General features: G+C 41.3%; 1 protein-coding gene across 5 annotated transcripts in view; it reads left to right on the forward strand.

Annotated features, from left to right (window-relative positions):
- Positions 1–67: 67 nt before the first annotated feature.
- LOC105012855 (brain-specific angiogenesis inhibitor 1-associated protein 2) overlaps positions 68–19,197 on the forward strand; it is a 102,872-nt gene continuing 83,742 nt past the window's right edge. Inside the window, exon 1 of one of the 5 annotated variants that reach the window (XM_013135752.4) lies at positions 68–481. In XM_013135752.4, coding sequence (XP_012991206.4) covers positions 410–481 — 72 coding nt within the window. In that variant the 5' untranslated portion in view covers positions 68–409. The remainder of the gene's footprint in view (positions 482–19,197) is intronic. The other 4 variants (XM_029123357.2, XM_020051122.3, XM_020051123.3 and 1 more) reach the window with 4 other exon arrangements.

The following is a 19,197-nucleotide window of genomic DNA, read 5'->3' on the forward strand; positions in this document are numbered from 1 at the left end:
GTGATCGGTTTTGCGTACACAGATTCACCCTAATCTTTGACTAAAAACAATGAAGGTCGATTTCAAAAGTTCTTAAATCAAGAAGTCCTCTTTTAGTGTTTATCTGTGTCCGCGAAACTGTCCCAAAAGTTGGCCACAGGCAGACGTTGTTGGGGAGAGGCGGTGTTTTCGAGAACAAGGCGGCGCTCTTTTAAATTGGAAAAGCTGAACGATAGGACTAGACACTTCAACACCGATTCCTGAGCAGCGATTGCATGCGTGGGCTTTGAGTGGGTGCAACCGAGCGAGAACGAGCGAATCTTTTAGGCACACATACCTCCACTTTCGGTCGCTTCGTATCTTTCGTACGTTTGCTCATTCGGTGTATTTCACTGGGATAACTTGTTCTCTTCAAAGGAAATTACTGTTTATGGTGGTGAACGAAGATTTGAAGATGTCTCGCACCGACGAGGTTAATCGCATAACGGAGAATGTATACAAGGTAAGCTTTACCAACTGTCGATAAAAAGTTTGATGCCACAGGTTATTGATAGTATATAGGTCTAATCAATAAAAGGTAGCTACATCATTTAATTGTATTTTCTATCACTGATTTAATTGCATTACTTTTGACCTCCCCTATTCTATGCGCATCTTGAGCGGCGATTAGGATCTTGCTTCACGCGATTAATATTATGTGGGGTGTGTTCGAAGCTCTAATAAAAAGCTTCACTGGAAAATACTATGATTTATTTGCTGCATTCATTTACTTATATTATATCTGTATGACTTATTTTTACATTGCTCCCCGAAGCTTTAATTTGGTTGCCAGGTAGGGCTACGTTTGTTGCCCAAGGTTAGCGCTCCTGGTGCAGCTTCACAATGAGGTACACACTTCTAAGAACATGTTATTTGCTTTTTGCAGCAATACGCAGAACATGTTTACATTACATACGTGTTAAGGTGACACGAGACCTACATAATGGAAATGTTATGGACAGTCTATACACACGCACACGCATTAACACTTAATCAATAGATTAATTACACATTAACTTTTCCTTTCAATGTTTTTGATGCTGCTGCGTCCTACTACACTTACTGGAACTGTGTGTTTGTTGGTTTTGTTTTACTGCCATTGTCCTCTCTGTAACAGCTCGTAAAACAAGGAACGTCATAGGAAGTGATGACATTTGGCCAGGACCCCCTGCCTAAAAGCTTTATCTGAATTGGGGTTCGGGTTAGTATTATGTTAGAATTAGTATTAATTGCAAATTAGACTTAAGGTTCGGGTTATGTTTAGGCATTAAGGGTGAAGTTCAGGAGTTTTAGCCATAATGTTTAGGTTATTGAGGTTTGTTTTAGCGTTATGTGTTGTTTATGGAACTAAATGGCCAGTCCTCACTTTGATGTTAATAAGGTGTGTGTATGTGAGAGAGAAGGGGAGAGAGACATTCCTACAGATTTGTGTGTGGTTGACAGGGCGGAGAGATGGGGGAGAGAGGGGGGAGGAGGTAGAGCCAGGAGGCAGAGCCAGGAGGCCAGGCAGTCAGTGTTTCAACAGGTACAGCAGACATTCACACTGGGGATTTCAACATCACAAAACCTGTTTGGCAAAAAAATAAGCCTGAGCAGGAGCCTATTATTTAGTTTCACGATGCGTAAGAGCTTCCGCCCAGGCTCATGTATTTACTGTCGATTTCATAAGACAGTCACTTACTGCTGTGCTAGTAAAGCTTTCTCCAACCAGCTGCGTATTATCAGCTATATTGGTGAAAATAGGCCACCTAAATGTTGAGATTTCAAAATGTGTGAACAAAGCACCTTTCATGTACAATGTATAGCCTTAAGGAAACTGACTAGCCTACTTAATGAGGACAAGCCGGGGAAGTTTGGACACGATACAGTGGATTTTGCTGTAGTGGGGTTTGGGGTGGTACAGAAAATGTGTGTAACCCTTTTAAAATGATTCAAACAGCCCTATTCTGGCCACGTGATGGATTGACAGGTTGACTGAAACGACAGTTCCGTGGAAATCAGTGTTACTCCCTTGACACCAGGTTTTTAACCAACCCTTTGTATTAACCCTTGTAGAAATCACCAGTTTTTTGTTGTTGTCGTGGAATGATCCCCAACCCCCATTGATATAAGGGCACCAAGACAACTTTGTTACGCATCGGATCATTTGACACTATGGCTGTCATATGTTTGAAAGTTATTTGTTATGTATGGAACATGGCGTCTTGAGGGATGTAGCCTTGCTAATTCCCAAATGATTATTTTCCCCTTGACCCACAGCCCACTATTTGCACAGGTTTCCGAAGCTGAGGGTGTGAAATCTTAAGGGTTAATGAGCTAAATGTATTAGGACGGCAACTACCAACTTTGGACAATTCATTTTTGATTACTGCTTGAAACCATTATCTTTATTGTTTAAGAATGTATAAATAATTCCTGTGTGCTTAATGCAGACTATACAGAATTGCATGATTTATCAGTAACAGTAATGCTTTTAGGTATCAGGGGCTGCTTGACTACATTAACAAGTAGACCGCCAGTTTAGTGGTGCTAACGTTACATCAATGCTCAACTTAATTCAAGATTAAGTTGAGCATTGATCAAGCATAACTCTCATTCCATGAAGCCAAACTAAAACTCAGAAAAGCAGATCATGACAAAGTCTTCATTATGAAGTGAAAAATAATTGTAAATAATTGAGTTTTCCCACATAGGCCTAACTAATCCATTATGATAACTATTTTAAAGTTATTTTTAAATGGCAATGTTGTCAATTAATGGTTGTTGCAGCATTAAATTAGGGTAGAGTAAACCGTTGCTTGGTTAGCACTCAATTGAGATGATAAGCTAATTGCTCTCATCTATTTTTGCTTTCACACCGGCTATTTCGCAGCAGGGAACGTTATGTAGATGATACATTTATATTAAAAAAACGTGTCCTAGATCTGTCCGTCCGGCCATACTCAGAATCTGGGCATGGTGGGGCGGTGAACAAGAATGGCCACTCTAACAGAGTTTTAGAGTGTTCTTCTGACAGCTTATCTCAGCACTCCATCTGTGGCAATCATCAATCATGCCTTTCGGGTTGAGTGTCTAGTAGGAAGCCACTCCTGGTTGAAAGGCACAGGACGTCTTCAGTAGGACAGTAGGAGCAAGAGGAGACAGATTCTCTGGTCTGATATAACCAAAATCAAATAATTGAATGACAAGCAATATACTCCCTACAGTGAAGAGTGGTGGGAGCATCATGTTATGGGGATGCTTCACAGCCTTTGGGACTGTGAGCTCATGATTAAAGGAATTATGAACGGAGCAAATACATGGGTCCTTGAAGGAAACCTGATCCATAATGTACAAGACTCAGACTGGGGTGAAGATTCATCTTTTCAGCACCAAAATGATCTGAAGCACACAGCCAAGACAAAGTTAAAGTAGCTTCGGGACAAATCTGTGAATGTCATTGAGTTGCCCAGCCAGATCCTGGACCTGAACCTTATTTTCTGTGGGGAGACCTGAAGATCACATTTCACTGGCCTTCTTTAGATTAGTTGAGTATTTGGAGCATCAGCAATTGTGGGATCGATTATTGGCTCAAAATGGCCAGAAACAAATAACTTTCTTTTGAAACACATCAGTCTATTCTTGTTCTGAGAAATGAAGGCTATTCCATGTGAGAAATTGCCTAGATACTGAGGATCTTGTACAACTTTGTGTACTACTCTTTTTCACTGAACAGCGCAAACTGTCTCTAACCAGAATAGAAAAAGACGTGGGAGGCCCCGGTGCAGAACTGAGCCAGAGGACAAATACATTAGTGTCTAGTTTGAGAAACAGATGCCTTACTGGTCCTCAACTGGCAGCTACATTAAATAGTACCTGCAAAACGCTAGTCTCAACAGTGAAGAGTTGACTCCAGGATGATGGCCTTCTAGTATAATGTAATTGCAGGTGGATTTTCTAATGGCCAGTTAGAATTTTATTAATAACTTGGGTTAGCAATCATGATGTGCCATTGGAACACAGGAGTGATGGTTACTGGTAATGGGCCTCTGTATGCCTATGTAGATAATCCATTGAAAATCAGTCATTTTGCAGCTGCAATAGTCATTTACAACATGAACAATGTCTGCACTGTATTTCTGGTCAATTTATTTTAGTGGCCAACAAAATAGCTTTTTATTCAAAAACAAGGACTTTTCTAAGTCACTCCAAACTTTTCAATGGTACTGTATGTATGTTAGACATTTCAGTTTTTCAATAAATGGCATGAATTTCTATAAACATGTTTTATCATTTTCATTATGGGTATTGTGTTTAGATTAACATAGTGGTGGCCAAACGAGGCTTCATTAGCGTTATTTTAGCAGCAATATTTTATGCTGGAAGCACTCCGATTTTTATTTTTACCACAATAAAAGCCTTAATTGAAATGTGTAAGGCAACATAGTTAACAATGTAGTCTGTGAAAAAGAACAGACAAGAACAATATTGGTACAGACATTAAACGTAACATCTACAGACTAGATTTTAAAATATATTGCCTTATATTTCAATGATGGCTTGTTTTGAAAAATTTAATCTGAGTTAGCGCTGCTAGCATAATATCTTGCTCTTAGAAGAACGGTAATGAAACCTCGTATGGCCATCACTAGATCAACGGTATAAATGAATGTAATCTATAGTAAATTCATTTCATAACAACATTTAGAAATTGAAGGGGTATGAACACCTTCAGTCACAGATACAGTTTGTTGTCAAAGGTGGGTGTGGAATGTGCTTAAAGTACATTCTTCATTCCGTAATTATACATGCCTTGCATTTGTTTTTCTGATTTCAAGACTAGATATCCTAAAATAAATATACAGATGTTATTGAGGCATTTGAATTCTTAAATGAAGAGATTAGTTAATTATTATATAGTATTCGTACAACGTTTTCCTGTTTCAAATTTGTTAAAGGCTGTTTCCTTAATGAAGCTTATCCAACCCAAAAGCCCTCAGCTCTCACCAGGCACTGTTCTACTCTGAAAGAAGGGCAGTCAGGAGCCCAGAATAGGGCTGAGGGGAGCTGAGGTCTTTCTGTTTTCTTTGGGGAATCTGTCAGGCGTCAGAAAGGAGGCCAGTTGATGACAGGTTGGGCGGGAGATGAAGACTCGGGGAGGGAGGGAGGTTAAAAGAAAGAGAATGGAAGGGAGAAGACGAGGGAGAATGGGAGACAGGGAACGAGACTTTCACAGACCATGAAAAGGGTTAAGGGGACGTATCTTTTTTGGCTTAGAGCACCTATGATATGGTTTGGGTTCATTAATGCACTTATGATGTATTTTGCCTGATGTAGGTAATGACTCCTCGGCCCTGTCTAGCGGTGTATTGGAGGAAGTTGACATCTCTGCCCCATTACCCTTCGCTTTGTCTGTGGCTTGGTTCAAAACGTCTGTGTTAGTAACCCCTCTAACCAGGCCATGTCTCTCAGCTGTCTACACTAATCTCTGGTGCCCAGGCTTCTCTTCACACCCCTGACAGACCACGCTGGTTGAGGGGATGGATGGACGGATTCCGGTCCGATATGGTTGAATGTTTAGACGCTAGCTAGTGCATCCTGTGTTCTAGGTATGACAACCTCTGGCTGTGAGTGAAAGCATGGAATGGTTGAGGCCACTGGCATGGTTTCGCTCTAGTATGGGTGATGGACACTAGCCAAGGACTGACGCTGTCTAAGCAGTCTTCTATGATAAATGGATTTTACTTGAGACTGAGCGTGATAACATGCTCTGAATTGCTTTGCCATGGGTCAGGGCTGATGTAGCTAGGGTTGTTTTCATGTTACTACTGATGACCACAAGTCATTGTAGACTGCACTGCACTGTAAAAACGTATTTTCTGGCTACTGGGGTGCTGGAAAAATACAGTTAAACAGATTTATGTTGTACAACTACATAGTGTGATATTACATTATTGGTCTGTAGAAATACGGACATTTTATTTACTTCAAATAAAGTATAATGCATTTTCTCCCCCAAATCCTCTGTGTTGTTGCTTTAATCAATAGCTTTTTAAAAAGGTTTAACACATTTATACATCAGCTATTTGTATTTTTACCAACTTCTACCAGACATAATGTTGGCAGAAATATGCAAGAATCAGAGTACTCTAAGCACTTCATATCAAGCACCAAATCACACCAAATGGAATTGTCTTCTTTTCTATAGTTGGCACATAAACACGACCATAATCCCCAAAGGGTAACACTGTACATAAAAAAACAAGATGGCAAAAAATCTACAAAGCTTTGTCACCTTCATATCAATTACAACAACCATAAACATTAACAAAATGCACTGCCACAAAGCATGCTGGGATATCAATAATAAAACAGAAATACTCTTGTAAACAGTGAATCAAATTCTGTGGAAAAACTGAATTATTGTGTTTCCTGATAACAGACCTTTCCAGTTATTTTACGGGACAAATGTTAAATGAAGGTTTTAATGTGTAATTCAAAACAGAATTTTACAATCATTCTGAAATACAGAGAATTACATGTAAAATTTTAAGTAAATTATCATAAAATAACATATATTTGTTACAGTGTGGCTTTGCATTGCATTCAGTGTAATTATTTGTTTGGAGGCTAAATTGCTCACTTTCTCCACAGCAAATATAACATGCATATGCAGTGATTTTATCCAATTTGTCACAAGGGAGGTGCCCATGATGGGTGGGAGGTGTTGGCAAGTGGTTTGATTGAACCCAACAAATTAGTTAAAATACATTGATTTGTTTAAAATGTAAGCCCTCTTTCTGGAATGCAGCAATGGATTTTTTTGTAATCAATAATCAGTGATTTCACTTTTGTTTTATTCTGAAATGCAATGATCTGGTCAAGCCCTCACAAAGTATTGTTGAATTTGCTGATGGGTCTGTTTCTTGTGCTAACTGGGTCTGGTATGCTTCGAGGTGAAACCGGTATAAAATGACTAGCCAGACTAGCGGTCAATGCTGGAGAAAACAACATTTCAATCGGTAATGACAATCGCAGCTTATATGAGGCATTGGTAACAATGCTTCATTAGTGACGATTGTCATTGTGTTTAGAAGACTCCTGCTTTATGCCCCACAAGGGGTGGTCTGTGAGTGGAGGGTTCCATAACACGGAGCACTCCCTTAAGCCCTACTCTGCATGCTGGGGTTGAGCAGAGAAAGAGGAGGTCAAAGGGGGATAAGTGGACGTGATTTAAAATGGCTAGCCAGTTTGCGGTTGATGCTGGTAGCGTTTCAGTCAGCTCCTTCACTTGCTTTGAGACCGTAGTTATTGATATGAATGTCAGCCAGGATGAGACAGCCTGGTTAGGTTTGTTTGCCAACCTGAAATCAGCCTCTTCTGCCTCAAGGTTCCCAAATGCCTCATTGTTTATTTACAAGCGATTGGTATTGATTGTGATGGCGGATGAATCGGTTCAGATGAATGCATCTGAATTCTGCTGGGTCATGGTGCTGGGGCGTGTGAGAGCGGAGCAGACGGTGGCGGCTCCGTGACTCGTTGGAAGTGTGGGGGTCTGACAGATGCTGCATTTTCAGCGTGGGGGGGGGGGGGTGATGTCAACTGCATGCTTGTGACTCGCATTAGATTGCCGTGTGTGTCACAGGGCAGGGTTTGTTAGCACGGGCAGGGGTGTTGCTGTGCGTTTTGGAAATCTCATTCATTTTATCGCTGTTTGTTCAGTGTGGAAACGGGGCGTTCCTAGTTTATCACGACTCCCGGCTTGCTTCCCTAAGGGCCCGGTTTGCTTCATACTGATCAATGGGCCCGGGGTCAAAAGAAGTGCATTAGGAATTCTAACTGTGTGTTGTACGTTTTTACCTTAACCTAACCCCTAAGTAGGGGCCTTTTTTTATTCTTTTTGTTGGTTTTCTATCTTTGTGGGGTCCAGAAAAATATACACCTATACACACTGCAGAGCAAGCTTTTTTGTGGGGACTTCATGTCCCTACATGTACAGATGTGGCACACGCACTCTCATTCAGAGAGCTTGGACAAAGGTTCAACACAACATTCCTAAAGTATTAATGATTAGACCAGTGCTTTTGAAACCTGAATGAGTGGAGGAACAATATGAATGCTGTTGCTTCTATACAGGTTTACTGCATGATACAATTAAGTAATTTACCTGCTATCATAGTGGCATATATAAGAATGGTGAGCATGCCCAGTTTACCTCAGTTTTGGATGAAGGGGGGAGGACAGGATGTCCTGAAAATGTCAATGCTGGACCTGATCAGACTGTCAGCAAGAGCAATCCATTGAGAGCTACACCAACATGTTATAGTAGGGTTGTAGGGCATAAGCCCCTCAATACAAAGACAAATGGACATTTGAGAGTTAAGTGATGCAAAAACCATAGGCACTTGTCTACAGAGATGTGGAAAAAGGTGATATTGTGATATGAGTCATGCCTTCATTGTATTCTTGACAAGCGGGTGCATGCATCTGTGGCATACACCAAGAGAACAGTACAGGCCTGAATGCTTGACCCGTACAGTGAGGGTGTCAAGAGGATCTGTGTGGAGGGGGGCATTTTCCTGGAATGGTTTGGGTCCACTTGTCACCATGGATGAAAAGGCACTTCAAATCATTACGGTTTTGATTGATCACCTCTATCCTAGGGTGAAACATTTCTATCCTGATGGGCATGGTCTCCTCCGGGATGACAGTGCCCTCATTCACAGGGCACGAGGGGTCACTGGATGGTTTAAGGAGTATGAAAATGATGTGAATCAGAAGTTCTGGCCTGTGTGAGACTTTAGTCTGTTTATCCATCCACAGACCTGTTGTTTTAGCACTCTTAGAAAGGTCATTTTGCTGTTTGCTTGAGAAATTGATTTATTGAGCATAGACTGTGCATAGCATGTGATGTCTGTACATACTGTGTGTTGCTTTGTTTTAGACTTCGGGACCGCGAAGAGACTCCTGGTGGCATACTTTGCGGGGATTTTAGATTTGTTAAACATTTTGACCTACGGTAACAGGAAGTCTTTCTCGTCAACCCTCTACCAAGAAACCAAAGATAATGCTTGCTGCATGCTGTTCAGAGCACTGTTTCCCAATCCTGGTCCTGGGGACCCAAATGCGTGCATGTTTTTGCCCTGCCACTCACACACCTGTTTCAAATGTTACCCTACCACTTACGCACTTGATTGTAATCAACCTATCATCAAGTCTTTCATTTGAATCAGGTGTGTGAGTGCTTGGGCAAAAACAGAAATGTGCAACCCAGGACCAGAATTGGGAAACAGGTGTGCAGGGTTGTTTTAAGCCAGCTATAGCTTTGCTAGTTCCTTCTTGGCCACGTTGGACATTACTACCAGACAGTAGTCAAAATAGACTGGACCCGACCTGAATAGCTGGTGCAGCTGACCTGCCTTTCACCTTCCAAAATGTCTGGGGGGGAGAGCTGCTCTAAGGTCGACCCGCTTACCGTTCCTGGGAGACGTCTCTTTACCGTCACTGGACTGCAAGCGCACCAGAGACTACGTTGCACTGTCCTTTGTACAGAGTCAGATGGACACAAACTGTCCCGTTGGTCCATTGAGCCTGGTAATGGCCTTTCACCCTTGAACTCTATTTTTCTACTTCCGTATCGTGTAGCTGATGTAGCTGATTCTACATAATTCAACTGCCGTGGTGTTAAGTCTTCCTGAATTTGTGAATGTGTCTGCGGGAGGGGGTTGGACATTGCTCCTTTTAACTACAGCTATGTGGTCAGATTAACCCCCCCCCCCCCCCCCCCCTTAATCCCATCTTTAACAATTACGTGGGGATTACAAATCTGTTGTCAGTTGGACTCTTTGCCACCAGAGAGGAAGAGGGGTGAATTGTAAATGTCCATGGCCCGGCTCCTGCAATCCGTTAATGCATACTGACCCAGGATCAGCGTCTTGGGGAAACCTCCCCCGACTGTCTACTCTGTGGACCCCAGGAAGAGTAGCTGGTGCGTTTCCAGTCACTAATGGGGTTCTTAATAAAGTCAACTCTGAGAAGAATGAGAAAAGGCTGACTCTGTGCTGAGGCTGCAAAATATGTACCATGGGGAAGCTTCCAACTGCTTCATATACACAAGGCCTTTCTACAGCCTCAGATATCTCTGTACGGTTAAACAGCGGTTGTGCAATGCTCTACCGGTGATAAGGGAGTCTTTAAGTGTTCATAACCAGCCACACCCTGCCAGCTTGGCAAGTTAGGCGAGAAGGGAGTGTCCCCCATCATGGCTGCCTGCCCTCAGGTGTACACTCAATCCCTCCCGTCCCGTCCCTTACCTTCCCAAAACCACTCCCAAACTGTCAACACCAGCCACACCGCCTGTGGGAAGAAACTCTGCAGCACAATTGGACCTGTTGAATTTAATGGTAAGTTATGGTGACTCCTGAGTCAGGAGAACAAGATAAACAACATTTAGTTCCAGTGAAGACCATGTTAATAGCTTGAAGCCACGTCGCTCTTGTCTCTCTGTTTTGTGCTTTAAAAAAATAAATAAAATAAAAAAATATGAGTTCTCGGTTTGCTTATAAGGACGGACTTCTACCAGTTACTGCTGTGTTATTTTATTTCAGTACGTAAACACATGCTCATATCTGAAGAAACTTAGTTAGTACACTAATCTTATGAGGAAAATCCACCCAAAACACTTTTCTCCCTACATTATTATGCTTGAATAAAAGGTTTAAGACAATTATGCCCCATATTCGTTTTTCTTCACACCTGAATAGTCTAACCAATTATTTGGCCTGCTGCTTCATCTAAAACATGAACAGATTCGTGTTTTGTAACAATTGTTACAGCTATTGTTTCATCAGTGGCTGAATCGCACTAATGGTGAGTAGGTTGTCCTTGTTTAATAGAGCCATTGGACTTGTCTCAACAATGTGTGGCTACAACATTGCAAGATAATGAGGTTGTCTGATTTTCCGGCTTTGTAAAGATTATAGCCTGATTAGAGCCCTTTTCCCACCCTTAAAGGTAAGCTTTTCAAAATGGAGGTTGTACTCTATGTTGCCAAATAGGGTGGTTTCCTAAAAAAAAAGTTATGACTGTGTGGTGGTTTAGGCAGGTTTTTATCGATAGGTTTAATAGCAAGAGTTGAATTTTCATTACATTTTAGTGGCATCAGTGGAATTTAGGCTAGGACAATCGAATTTGGCCAAACCAATTTTTCCAGAGTTTGCAGGGTAGCTCGTCTTTTTAATATGGCAAAATAATGCTGCTTCTGATAATTGAAAACAGTTATAAATTGCAAACGGGAAATGTATATGTCCCTTTCCCGTGAAATGCTTAATCACTTGGATCACAACAAAATTTGCAATTTGAATCGCACATGATATGCTTAAAACAAAAGTAATGGTCATATATAAGTAAATAGTGCAACTGTGAAATGTCCCTTTGTGACAGCTTGGTGAGACAACCACCCAACCCTATAATTGTAAGTACATAATTGGGCACATGGATATCTGAGCTACATTCCCACCTAATTAATTTATAAAACAAATCTAATTCAATGTATCACGTTGTTTAAACCATTTGTCATTATTATTATGTACAACCTAAATGCAATTTCATAGTGTGGTAAGATGGCCCTAGATTCAATAGCTGTCTTGTTGCAAGGTCCATGTTCGGTTCCACCTCAGCTTTTTGATAAATGGCCTCTTTATTTCTTTTCCGTTATTCTCTGGTACTATATGCAATTCATGGTTGACTCAAGTTGGCCAGGCCCCAGAGGCTGCAAAGCAGCACCAAGCCATAATGCTACCATATAGATGCTTTAACTTTTGTATGAGATTCTGTTCAAAGGCAGTGTTTTTTTTTGCCAAACATGGTGTCTGGCATTGTGTCCAAACAACTCCACCTTTGACTGATCTGTATAGACTGCATTATTACATTAGTCTTTTTTTTTTTACCAAGTGTGGTCTTTCAAACATCTGGTGGGTTACTCTTATTTGAGGGCAGAGGCTTCTTCGTTACTTCCCAAGTAGGTCAAGTTTGTGCAGTCTCTTTCTGACAGTTGACTAATGCCCTTGAGCATTGATTGTGACAGGACAGGCCTGTAGATCCCTTCATGATAACTTGTCCTGTGTGGATTGCCAGTGGTCTGGAATTGTCTGCATTTGTAGGTCTGTCAGACATTGGAATGATGTACTTGGCTTTGTATTTTTCCACAATATAAAACTGACTCTGCACACATATATCTTAGTGGTTTATAGCTTAGTGACAGTCTGTCACATAGGAGACCCCGGTTCGAATCCAGCCAGAGGAACAACATTCATCCCTGTAATTGCGGGCTGGCCAAACTAGGCTTGCCTGGTTCCTTTTCTTGTTCAGACATACCTCTGCTGTAATGTGTTGTTAGCGACAACTGCTAACCTCTCAGACATTTTAAAGAGAAGTGATCGTTAGCGACTGTAGAATTCTGCTCTGGAATAGAATGTTCAGTATTGTTTTCCTGGCAACTATAAACATTGCAGACATGTTCTACATGTTGTTTCTGTCCCTCTGGTTATAAATAGTGAGCTAAGATTAAACATTTATTATGGTTTTGGATTGAAAACCACAGAAATACATTTGAGTACCAAAAGATTTTAGAATTATTCTAGAAGAAATTGTGCAGGGATGCCAATCATTTTGTCCATGACTTTAAATCCAACGGTGTATCAGTCTGATCTGGATTAATCTTTTTTTATTTTTTTGAATTGCATATCAGAAATCCGCTCAATGGAATGAATGACGATGGTGAGAGTCAAAGCAGTTTTTGATCAGGAAAGGTGACACGGTATGAATTGCAGAAGCTCTGGTGTAGCTTTATCAGATTTTGGGATATGGCGCATGACATTCACTAGATCGTTTGCGTGTGTGTGTGTGTGTGTGTGTGTGTATTCAATGAATCAGTGGAAAACTGAAATCACACTTCGGGTCTTGATGAACAAAATATTAAAGATCAGAATCTTTACTGTACATTGTGTAATTCATCATTGAGAACACAATGATGTAACAACGATCAACGGAAACAAAAATCACCTACTGATTGTCAAATTCTTTTTTTGTCAAATGCACAAAATGGGTTGTTCTGAACCATGTAATTCTTATGCCTTTGAGGGCTGATTGATATCCCTAATGTTTAATTGAGTTTGTGTTATACTGTGATTACGTGTTCCCTTACATTTTTTTTGCGTTGCTTATAATACAGTACCATTCAAAAGTCTGAAAAGGCTTACCCATTCCACACTGAAGGGAGCGTGTAATCATCACAGAATAGCACCAAGTCAATTAAACTTCAGGGATGTCAATCTGTCCAGTTGGGAAGCATAAGTGATTGTGAATCAATGTCACCTGTTTTGGTGCAAATGAAAGTGACCACCGGTGAGGCACTGGAGAGGGAACAGCAAGACAACCCCTAAAAGGGGAATGGTTTTGCAGGTGGTGGCCATAAAAGAACAATTGCTCTTTCCCTATCTTTCCTGACTGATTCTTCTCAAGTTTTGTGTTTTTCTAGTGTCCTTGTCGCTACTGGTAGCATGAGGCGGTACCTGCAGCCCATTCAGGTTGCACAGGTAGTCCAGCACCTCCAGGATGGCACATCCATAGAGTGGATATAAAAAGTCTACGCACCCCTGTTAAAATGCCAGGTTCTTTTGATGTATAAGAATGAGACAAAGACAAATCGTGTCCAAACTTTTTCCACCTTTTAATGTGACCTATAACGTGAACAATTCAATTGAAAAACAAACTGAAATCTCTGAGTGGGACAAAAAAAAAAAGTTAAACTCTCAATAACCTGGTTGCATAAGTGTGCACACCCTTAAACGAATATTTTTTGAAGCACCTTTTGATTATATTACAACACTGTCTTTTTGGGTAAGAGTCTATTAGCATGGCAATATTTGCCCACTCTTCTTTGCAAAAGCGCTCCACATCTGTCAAATTGCGAGGACATCTGTGCACAGCCCTCTTCAGATCACCCCACAGATGTTCAATTGGATTCAGGTCTGGGCCCTGGCTGCGCCATTCCAAAACGTTAATCTTCTTCTGGTGAAGCCATGCTTTTGTGGATTTGGATGTGTGCTTTGGGTCGTTGTCATGCTGAAAGGTGAACTTCAGCTTACTGGTGGACACCTGAAGGTTTTGTGCCAAAATTGCCTGGTATTTGGAGCTGTTCATAATTCACTCCACCCTGACTAAAACCCCAGTTCCAGCTGAAGAAAAATAGCTCCAAAGCATGATGCTGCCACCACCATGGTTCACTGTGGGTATGGTGTTCTTTGGGTTATGTGCTATGTTGTTTTTCCACTGATGCCCTGATCCATGTCTGGGAGGAGATCCCCCACGACACCATCCGCCGTCTCATCGGGAGCATGCCCAGACATTGTTGGGAGTGCATACAGGCACATGGGGTCCATACACACTACTGAGTCACATATGAGTTCCTGTGATATAATTAACACAAGTTGGAACAGCCTGTGATTACAATTGTTTATTTAGATTTTCAGTGCGAGTTTGAATCCAGACCTCAATCGGTTGGTGATTTTGGTTTCCACTGAGCATTGTTACGTCAATTTGTTCTCAATGAATTACACAATGCACAGGAAATATTTTGATCTTTTGTTTGAGACATGATGTTTGATTTGAGTTTGCCTTAATTTTTTTTAAGCTATACACCACTAAGCTATATGCGTGCAGTGTCAGTTTTATACTGTGGAAAAATACAAAGCCAAGTATTTATATATGTGTATGTATAATCTGTGTATATAATTGGAATGTTTATACATAGCTTGGACAGAATGTCATCTAAAGCTAAGTGTTTTGCCTTGCTGCTGACAGCTCTGATACCCGGATGGTGATGTGTATCTGAGTTGCAGTATTTTCTGCTGTTACTAATCTAATACTGTCTGTCATCTATCATCTCCAAAAGGGATCGCTGCTGCAACCTCGTTCTGTCTCCCATGTGATTGAATTCGTGAGCAAACTGAAGTCGTGGAGAATCTGCATATCTTGGCGGTCGATGGAACTAGATTAAGACGTCTACTTTGAAAGTAATAAATCTGTGGTGTTTTAGATCTCATCCTCGTTCAGGGTTAACAATCGAGTCTAGGTGATTTAGTCTCTCATCAGCCATACTTGGTCTCTCTGACGAAAAAACATTTTCTCACATTTCCTCTGATGGATGACTGAAGACAGACCGACAGGTTATTTTGTGCCATTGATAAAAGGACTCCTTTAGCTATTTCTACAAAAATCGTGGGTTTCATAGCAGCGATGTGCTGTGAAGTGTTTGTGTTGTCATTCCGCTGAAGAGTTTCATGTTCTGTGAATGGGCTGTTGGGGAGGCTAGCTGTGATTTGCACGAGTCCGCATCAGTGTCTTAGGGGATGCCGTGTTCATGGAATGTCTTTGCCTAGTTATCAATGAGTGCTGAGTTCATAAGTAAAAGTGTGATAAACCAAACGAGACTGCAAATTATTATGTGCCTAATCTATTTCATAATCTGTACTTGACAGCTTGACACAACTACTGGCCAAAAATCAAGAAATGCATCTTTTTAAAGGGTTTGGAGTACACAGTTGTCTGTCATTTCTCTCTGCCCGGTGGGTTTTCAAAGATACTCCGCAGTCACAGCTGCCTGTATCAAGATGCCATTCATCATGGTGTTACTACATTACAGTCAACCTGCAGGACTTCATCAAGCATCTAGTCCTTGCTCTGCGGAACATCTAATGGAGTCTGAAATGACTAGTACTCCCAGGCATCGCTTTCCGAAATGATGCAGGATTTAACCCCATTTTCCTGCCTTAAGACCAGTAATATTGCAGTTGTCAGAGATATCACAATCTGTGTGTGTGCGTGTGCGTATCTGTGTGTGTGTCTATGTGATTGCCTGTGGAACTGGGCGTTCCTTTTCTTGGTTTCTTTCAACAGTGATCTTTGTGAGAGAAACTGTGAGGACTACAGGCTTCTACACACCCACCTTCTCTTTTTCTCTCCGTCTTTGGGGGCGGATGGCTTAAAGACATTATTATTATCATCTCTCTGGCTCTTCCTCTCTCTCTTTCCATTTCTTTTTCTGGGTTTGTCTTTTCTTTCTCCCCTCTTTTCGTCCCTGTATCTGTTTGCTTTCTCTCCTCTCTCGTGACCTCCCTCTCTGTATCCTTCTTTTGCTCAGCAGTTTCTAAAGAAACAAGATAATGGCTTCTCTCTGTCGCGTCAGAAACCCAAGGCTTCAGAAACCCAAGGCTTCGTTGCTTTGTTAAAGGGCCTTGCCAGGATGACTGATCAGTTGATCCACAATGATCCATTAACGCAATGTTCATCAACGCCACAATCTGCCTTTAGGAAGGGATGGGGAGAGATGTTTGTGGAAAGTAATCTATTTTGAAGGTGGAATCTAGCTATTATTGCTGATACAACTGTGTTGGAGGCTGTGAAAAGCACACGTGTTTTAATGAGGTGAAGGGAAGAGCCTTTTTAGACTTCCAGCAGCGGGGGGGGGGGGGGTATGACCTCGGCAAGAGCTATCCCAAGAAATGTCCCCGTTTTAGACCTGAGAATTAAAAGTTAGTTTGAAGGATTGAAGTCTAATCAAAATATCTTGTAGAAATCTATACATCTATGTACCAAACTCGCTTTTGTCCGTGCACTTGCTTTTACCAAGTTTGAACAGTGATACATTTTAACCACTGCATAAATAACCTTTTGACTGCTTTAGCTTACCCAAAATTGCAGTTGCTATGATTGGCGCAACAATAGTAGGCTTCAGTTGAAGCTCAACATTTAACTAGGAAGGATGAAAAGGCAGCAAGTGGGTGGGGAGCTTATATCCGTGACCTCTTCTTGACTGACGGCTCTTTGACACAGCTTTACCACCGTTGCCTGGAAACAAGGTAAACAGTGGGCCACGTGTCATTGATGACTGGACTTTCTAGTTGGATGGCTCAGTCCTTGTTTCTGTGAAATAACCTCACGGTGAACAGACTTGTTCATGGACTGTTGGGCATTTGACAAACTGCACTAGTACACAACTCCCTTTCAATTGCTGTAGCTACTTTAAATAATGCAGTGCACATCAAAATAGATCAAGCTTCACTCACTTTAGAAGCTATGTTATGATAATGTACATGTAAACAGCATATGGTAAGTCTTCCGTATCATTCTTTTTTTTTTTTTTTTTGGATATAGCCGTACAGAGGCCCTTTGTCAACAACCATCACTCCTCTGTTCCAATGGCATGTTTGCTAATGCAAGTTTATCATTTTAAAAGGCCTATTGATCATTAGAAAACCCTTTTGCGATTGTTTGCACAGCTAAAAACTTGTGCTGATTAAAGAAGCAATACTATTGCCCTTCAGACTAGTTGAATCTTCAGCGTCAGCGTTTGTGGGTTTGATTACATTCTCAAAATGGTCCAAAAAAAAAAAACGGCCAATCTATTCGTATTATGCGAAATTGAGGCTATTCCTTGGCGAAATTGCCAAGAAACTGAAGAACTTGTGCAACGTTGTGAACCACTCCCTTCACAGAACAGCGCAAACTGGCTCTAACCAGAATAGAAAGAGGAGTGAAAGGCCCTGGTGCAGAACTGAGCAAGGGGACAAATATATTAGTGTCTAGTTTGAGAAACAGGCACCCAACAGGTCCTCAACTGGAAGCTTCATTAAATAGTACCTGCAGAACACCAGTCTCAGGATGCCGGCCTTCTAGGCAGAGTTCTTCCTCTGTCCAGTGTCCTTGTTCTTTTGCGCATCTTAATTTGGCTTTATGGCTTTTTCTTTGCAACTCTGCCTAGAAGGCCAGTATCTGGTATTTCTGATCAATTTGATATTTTAATGGATCCAAATTATCAAGCAACGACATTTCTAAGGGACCCCAAACGTTTGAACGGTAGTGTATATACATACACATGATGTCTCATTTAAATGGGAAAAGATGAATGAATGGGGGGAGGAACATAATGAATGAATCCTATCATGCACTGTGGCTTGTATGAAAAGGCTTATCAGGTCCAGTTGATCTCAGATCAAGATGGCGAGAGGAAAGGGTCTAATTGACTTTGAAAGAGGGATAATTATTGGGTCTCTTCCAGGTAGACACTGCCCTCATCCACCGTTCATGAGATGTCATTGAAAGGTTTGAAGCGTATGAAAATGTGAATCATACGTTCTGGCCGTCGCAATCACCAGATCTCAGCCCAACTGAAAACGGTAGATTTTGGGCCGACATTTTTGACTTCGCTCTCCACCACTATCATCAAAACACCAAATGAGGGAATCTTTTTTGGAAGAGTGGTATTTCATCCAGTAGAGTTCCAGAGTCGTAGAATCTATGCAGAGGCATCCTGCTCCGGTTGCTCGTGGCCCAACACCTTACTTAGACACTGTTGTTTTTTCTTTCATTTGTCACCCATCTGTATATATTCAGAATGTCAGGGTTTTTTACATTGAATTGATTAATTACAGTAATCTGTCATTGCCAAATTGCTGATCAACATAAATATGCTGCTGTTACAAACGTTTGGGGTCACATTGAAATGTCCTTGTTTTATATGAAAACATACATGAAATGTGTTTGAATAGGAAATATAGCAAAATGATTAGAAAATATAGGTTAGAAATAATGATTGGGAATTGATATAATAATTGTGTTCTTCAGACTTTGCTTTTGTCAAAGAGTCCTCCATTTGCAGCAGTTACACCATAGCGGACTGGCATTCTAGTTGTTAATTTGTTGAGGTAATCTGAAGAGATTTCACCCCATGTTCCCTGAAGCACCTCCCACAAGTTGGATTGGCTTGATGGGCACTTATGTATCATACCGTCAAGCTACTCCCACATCAGCTCAATAGGGTTGAAATCTGGTGACTGTGTTTGCCCCTCCATTATAGACAGAATACCAGCTGACGACTTCTTCCAGAAAAAGATCTTGCATAGTTTGGAGCTGTGCTTTGGGTCATTGCCCTATTGTTCGAGGGAATTGGCTCCAGTCAAGCGCTGTCCAAGTGGTATGGCATGGTTTTGCAAAATGGAGTGATAACCTTTCTTCTTCATGATCCCTTTTACCCTGTACAAATCTCCCACCTTACCATCCCCAAAGCACTTCCAGACATTCACATTGCTTCCACCTGTTTGTCAAACTAGACACTAATGTATTTGTCCTTTTGCTCAGTTG

The sequence above is a fragment of the Esox lucius genome, chromosome 11 (assembly GCF_011004845.1).
Source record: "Esox lucius isolate fEsoLuc1 chromosome 11, fEsoLuc1.pri, whole genome shotgun sequence".
NCBI classification, from domain to species: Eukaryota; Metazoa; Chordata; class Actinopteri; order Esociformes; family Esocidae; genus Esox; species Esox lucius.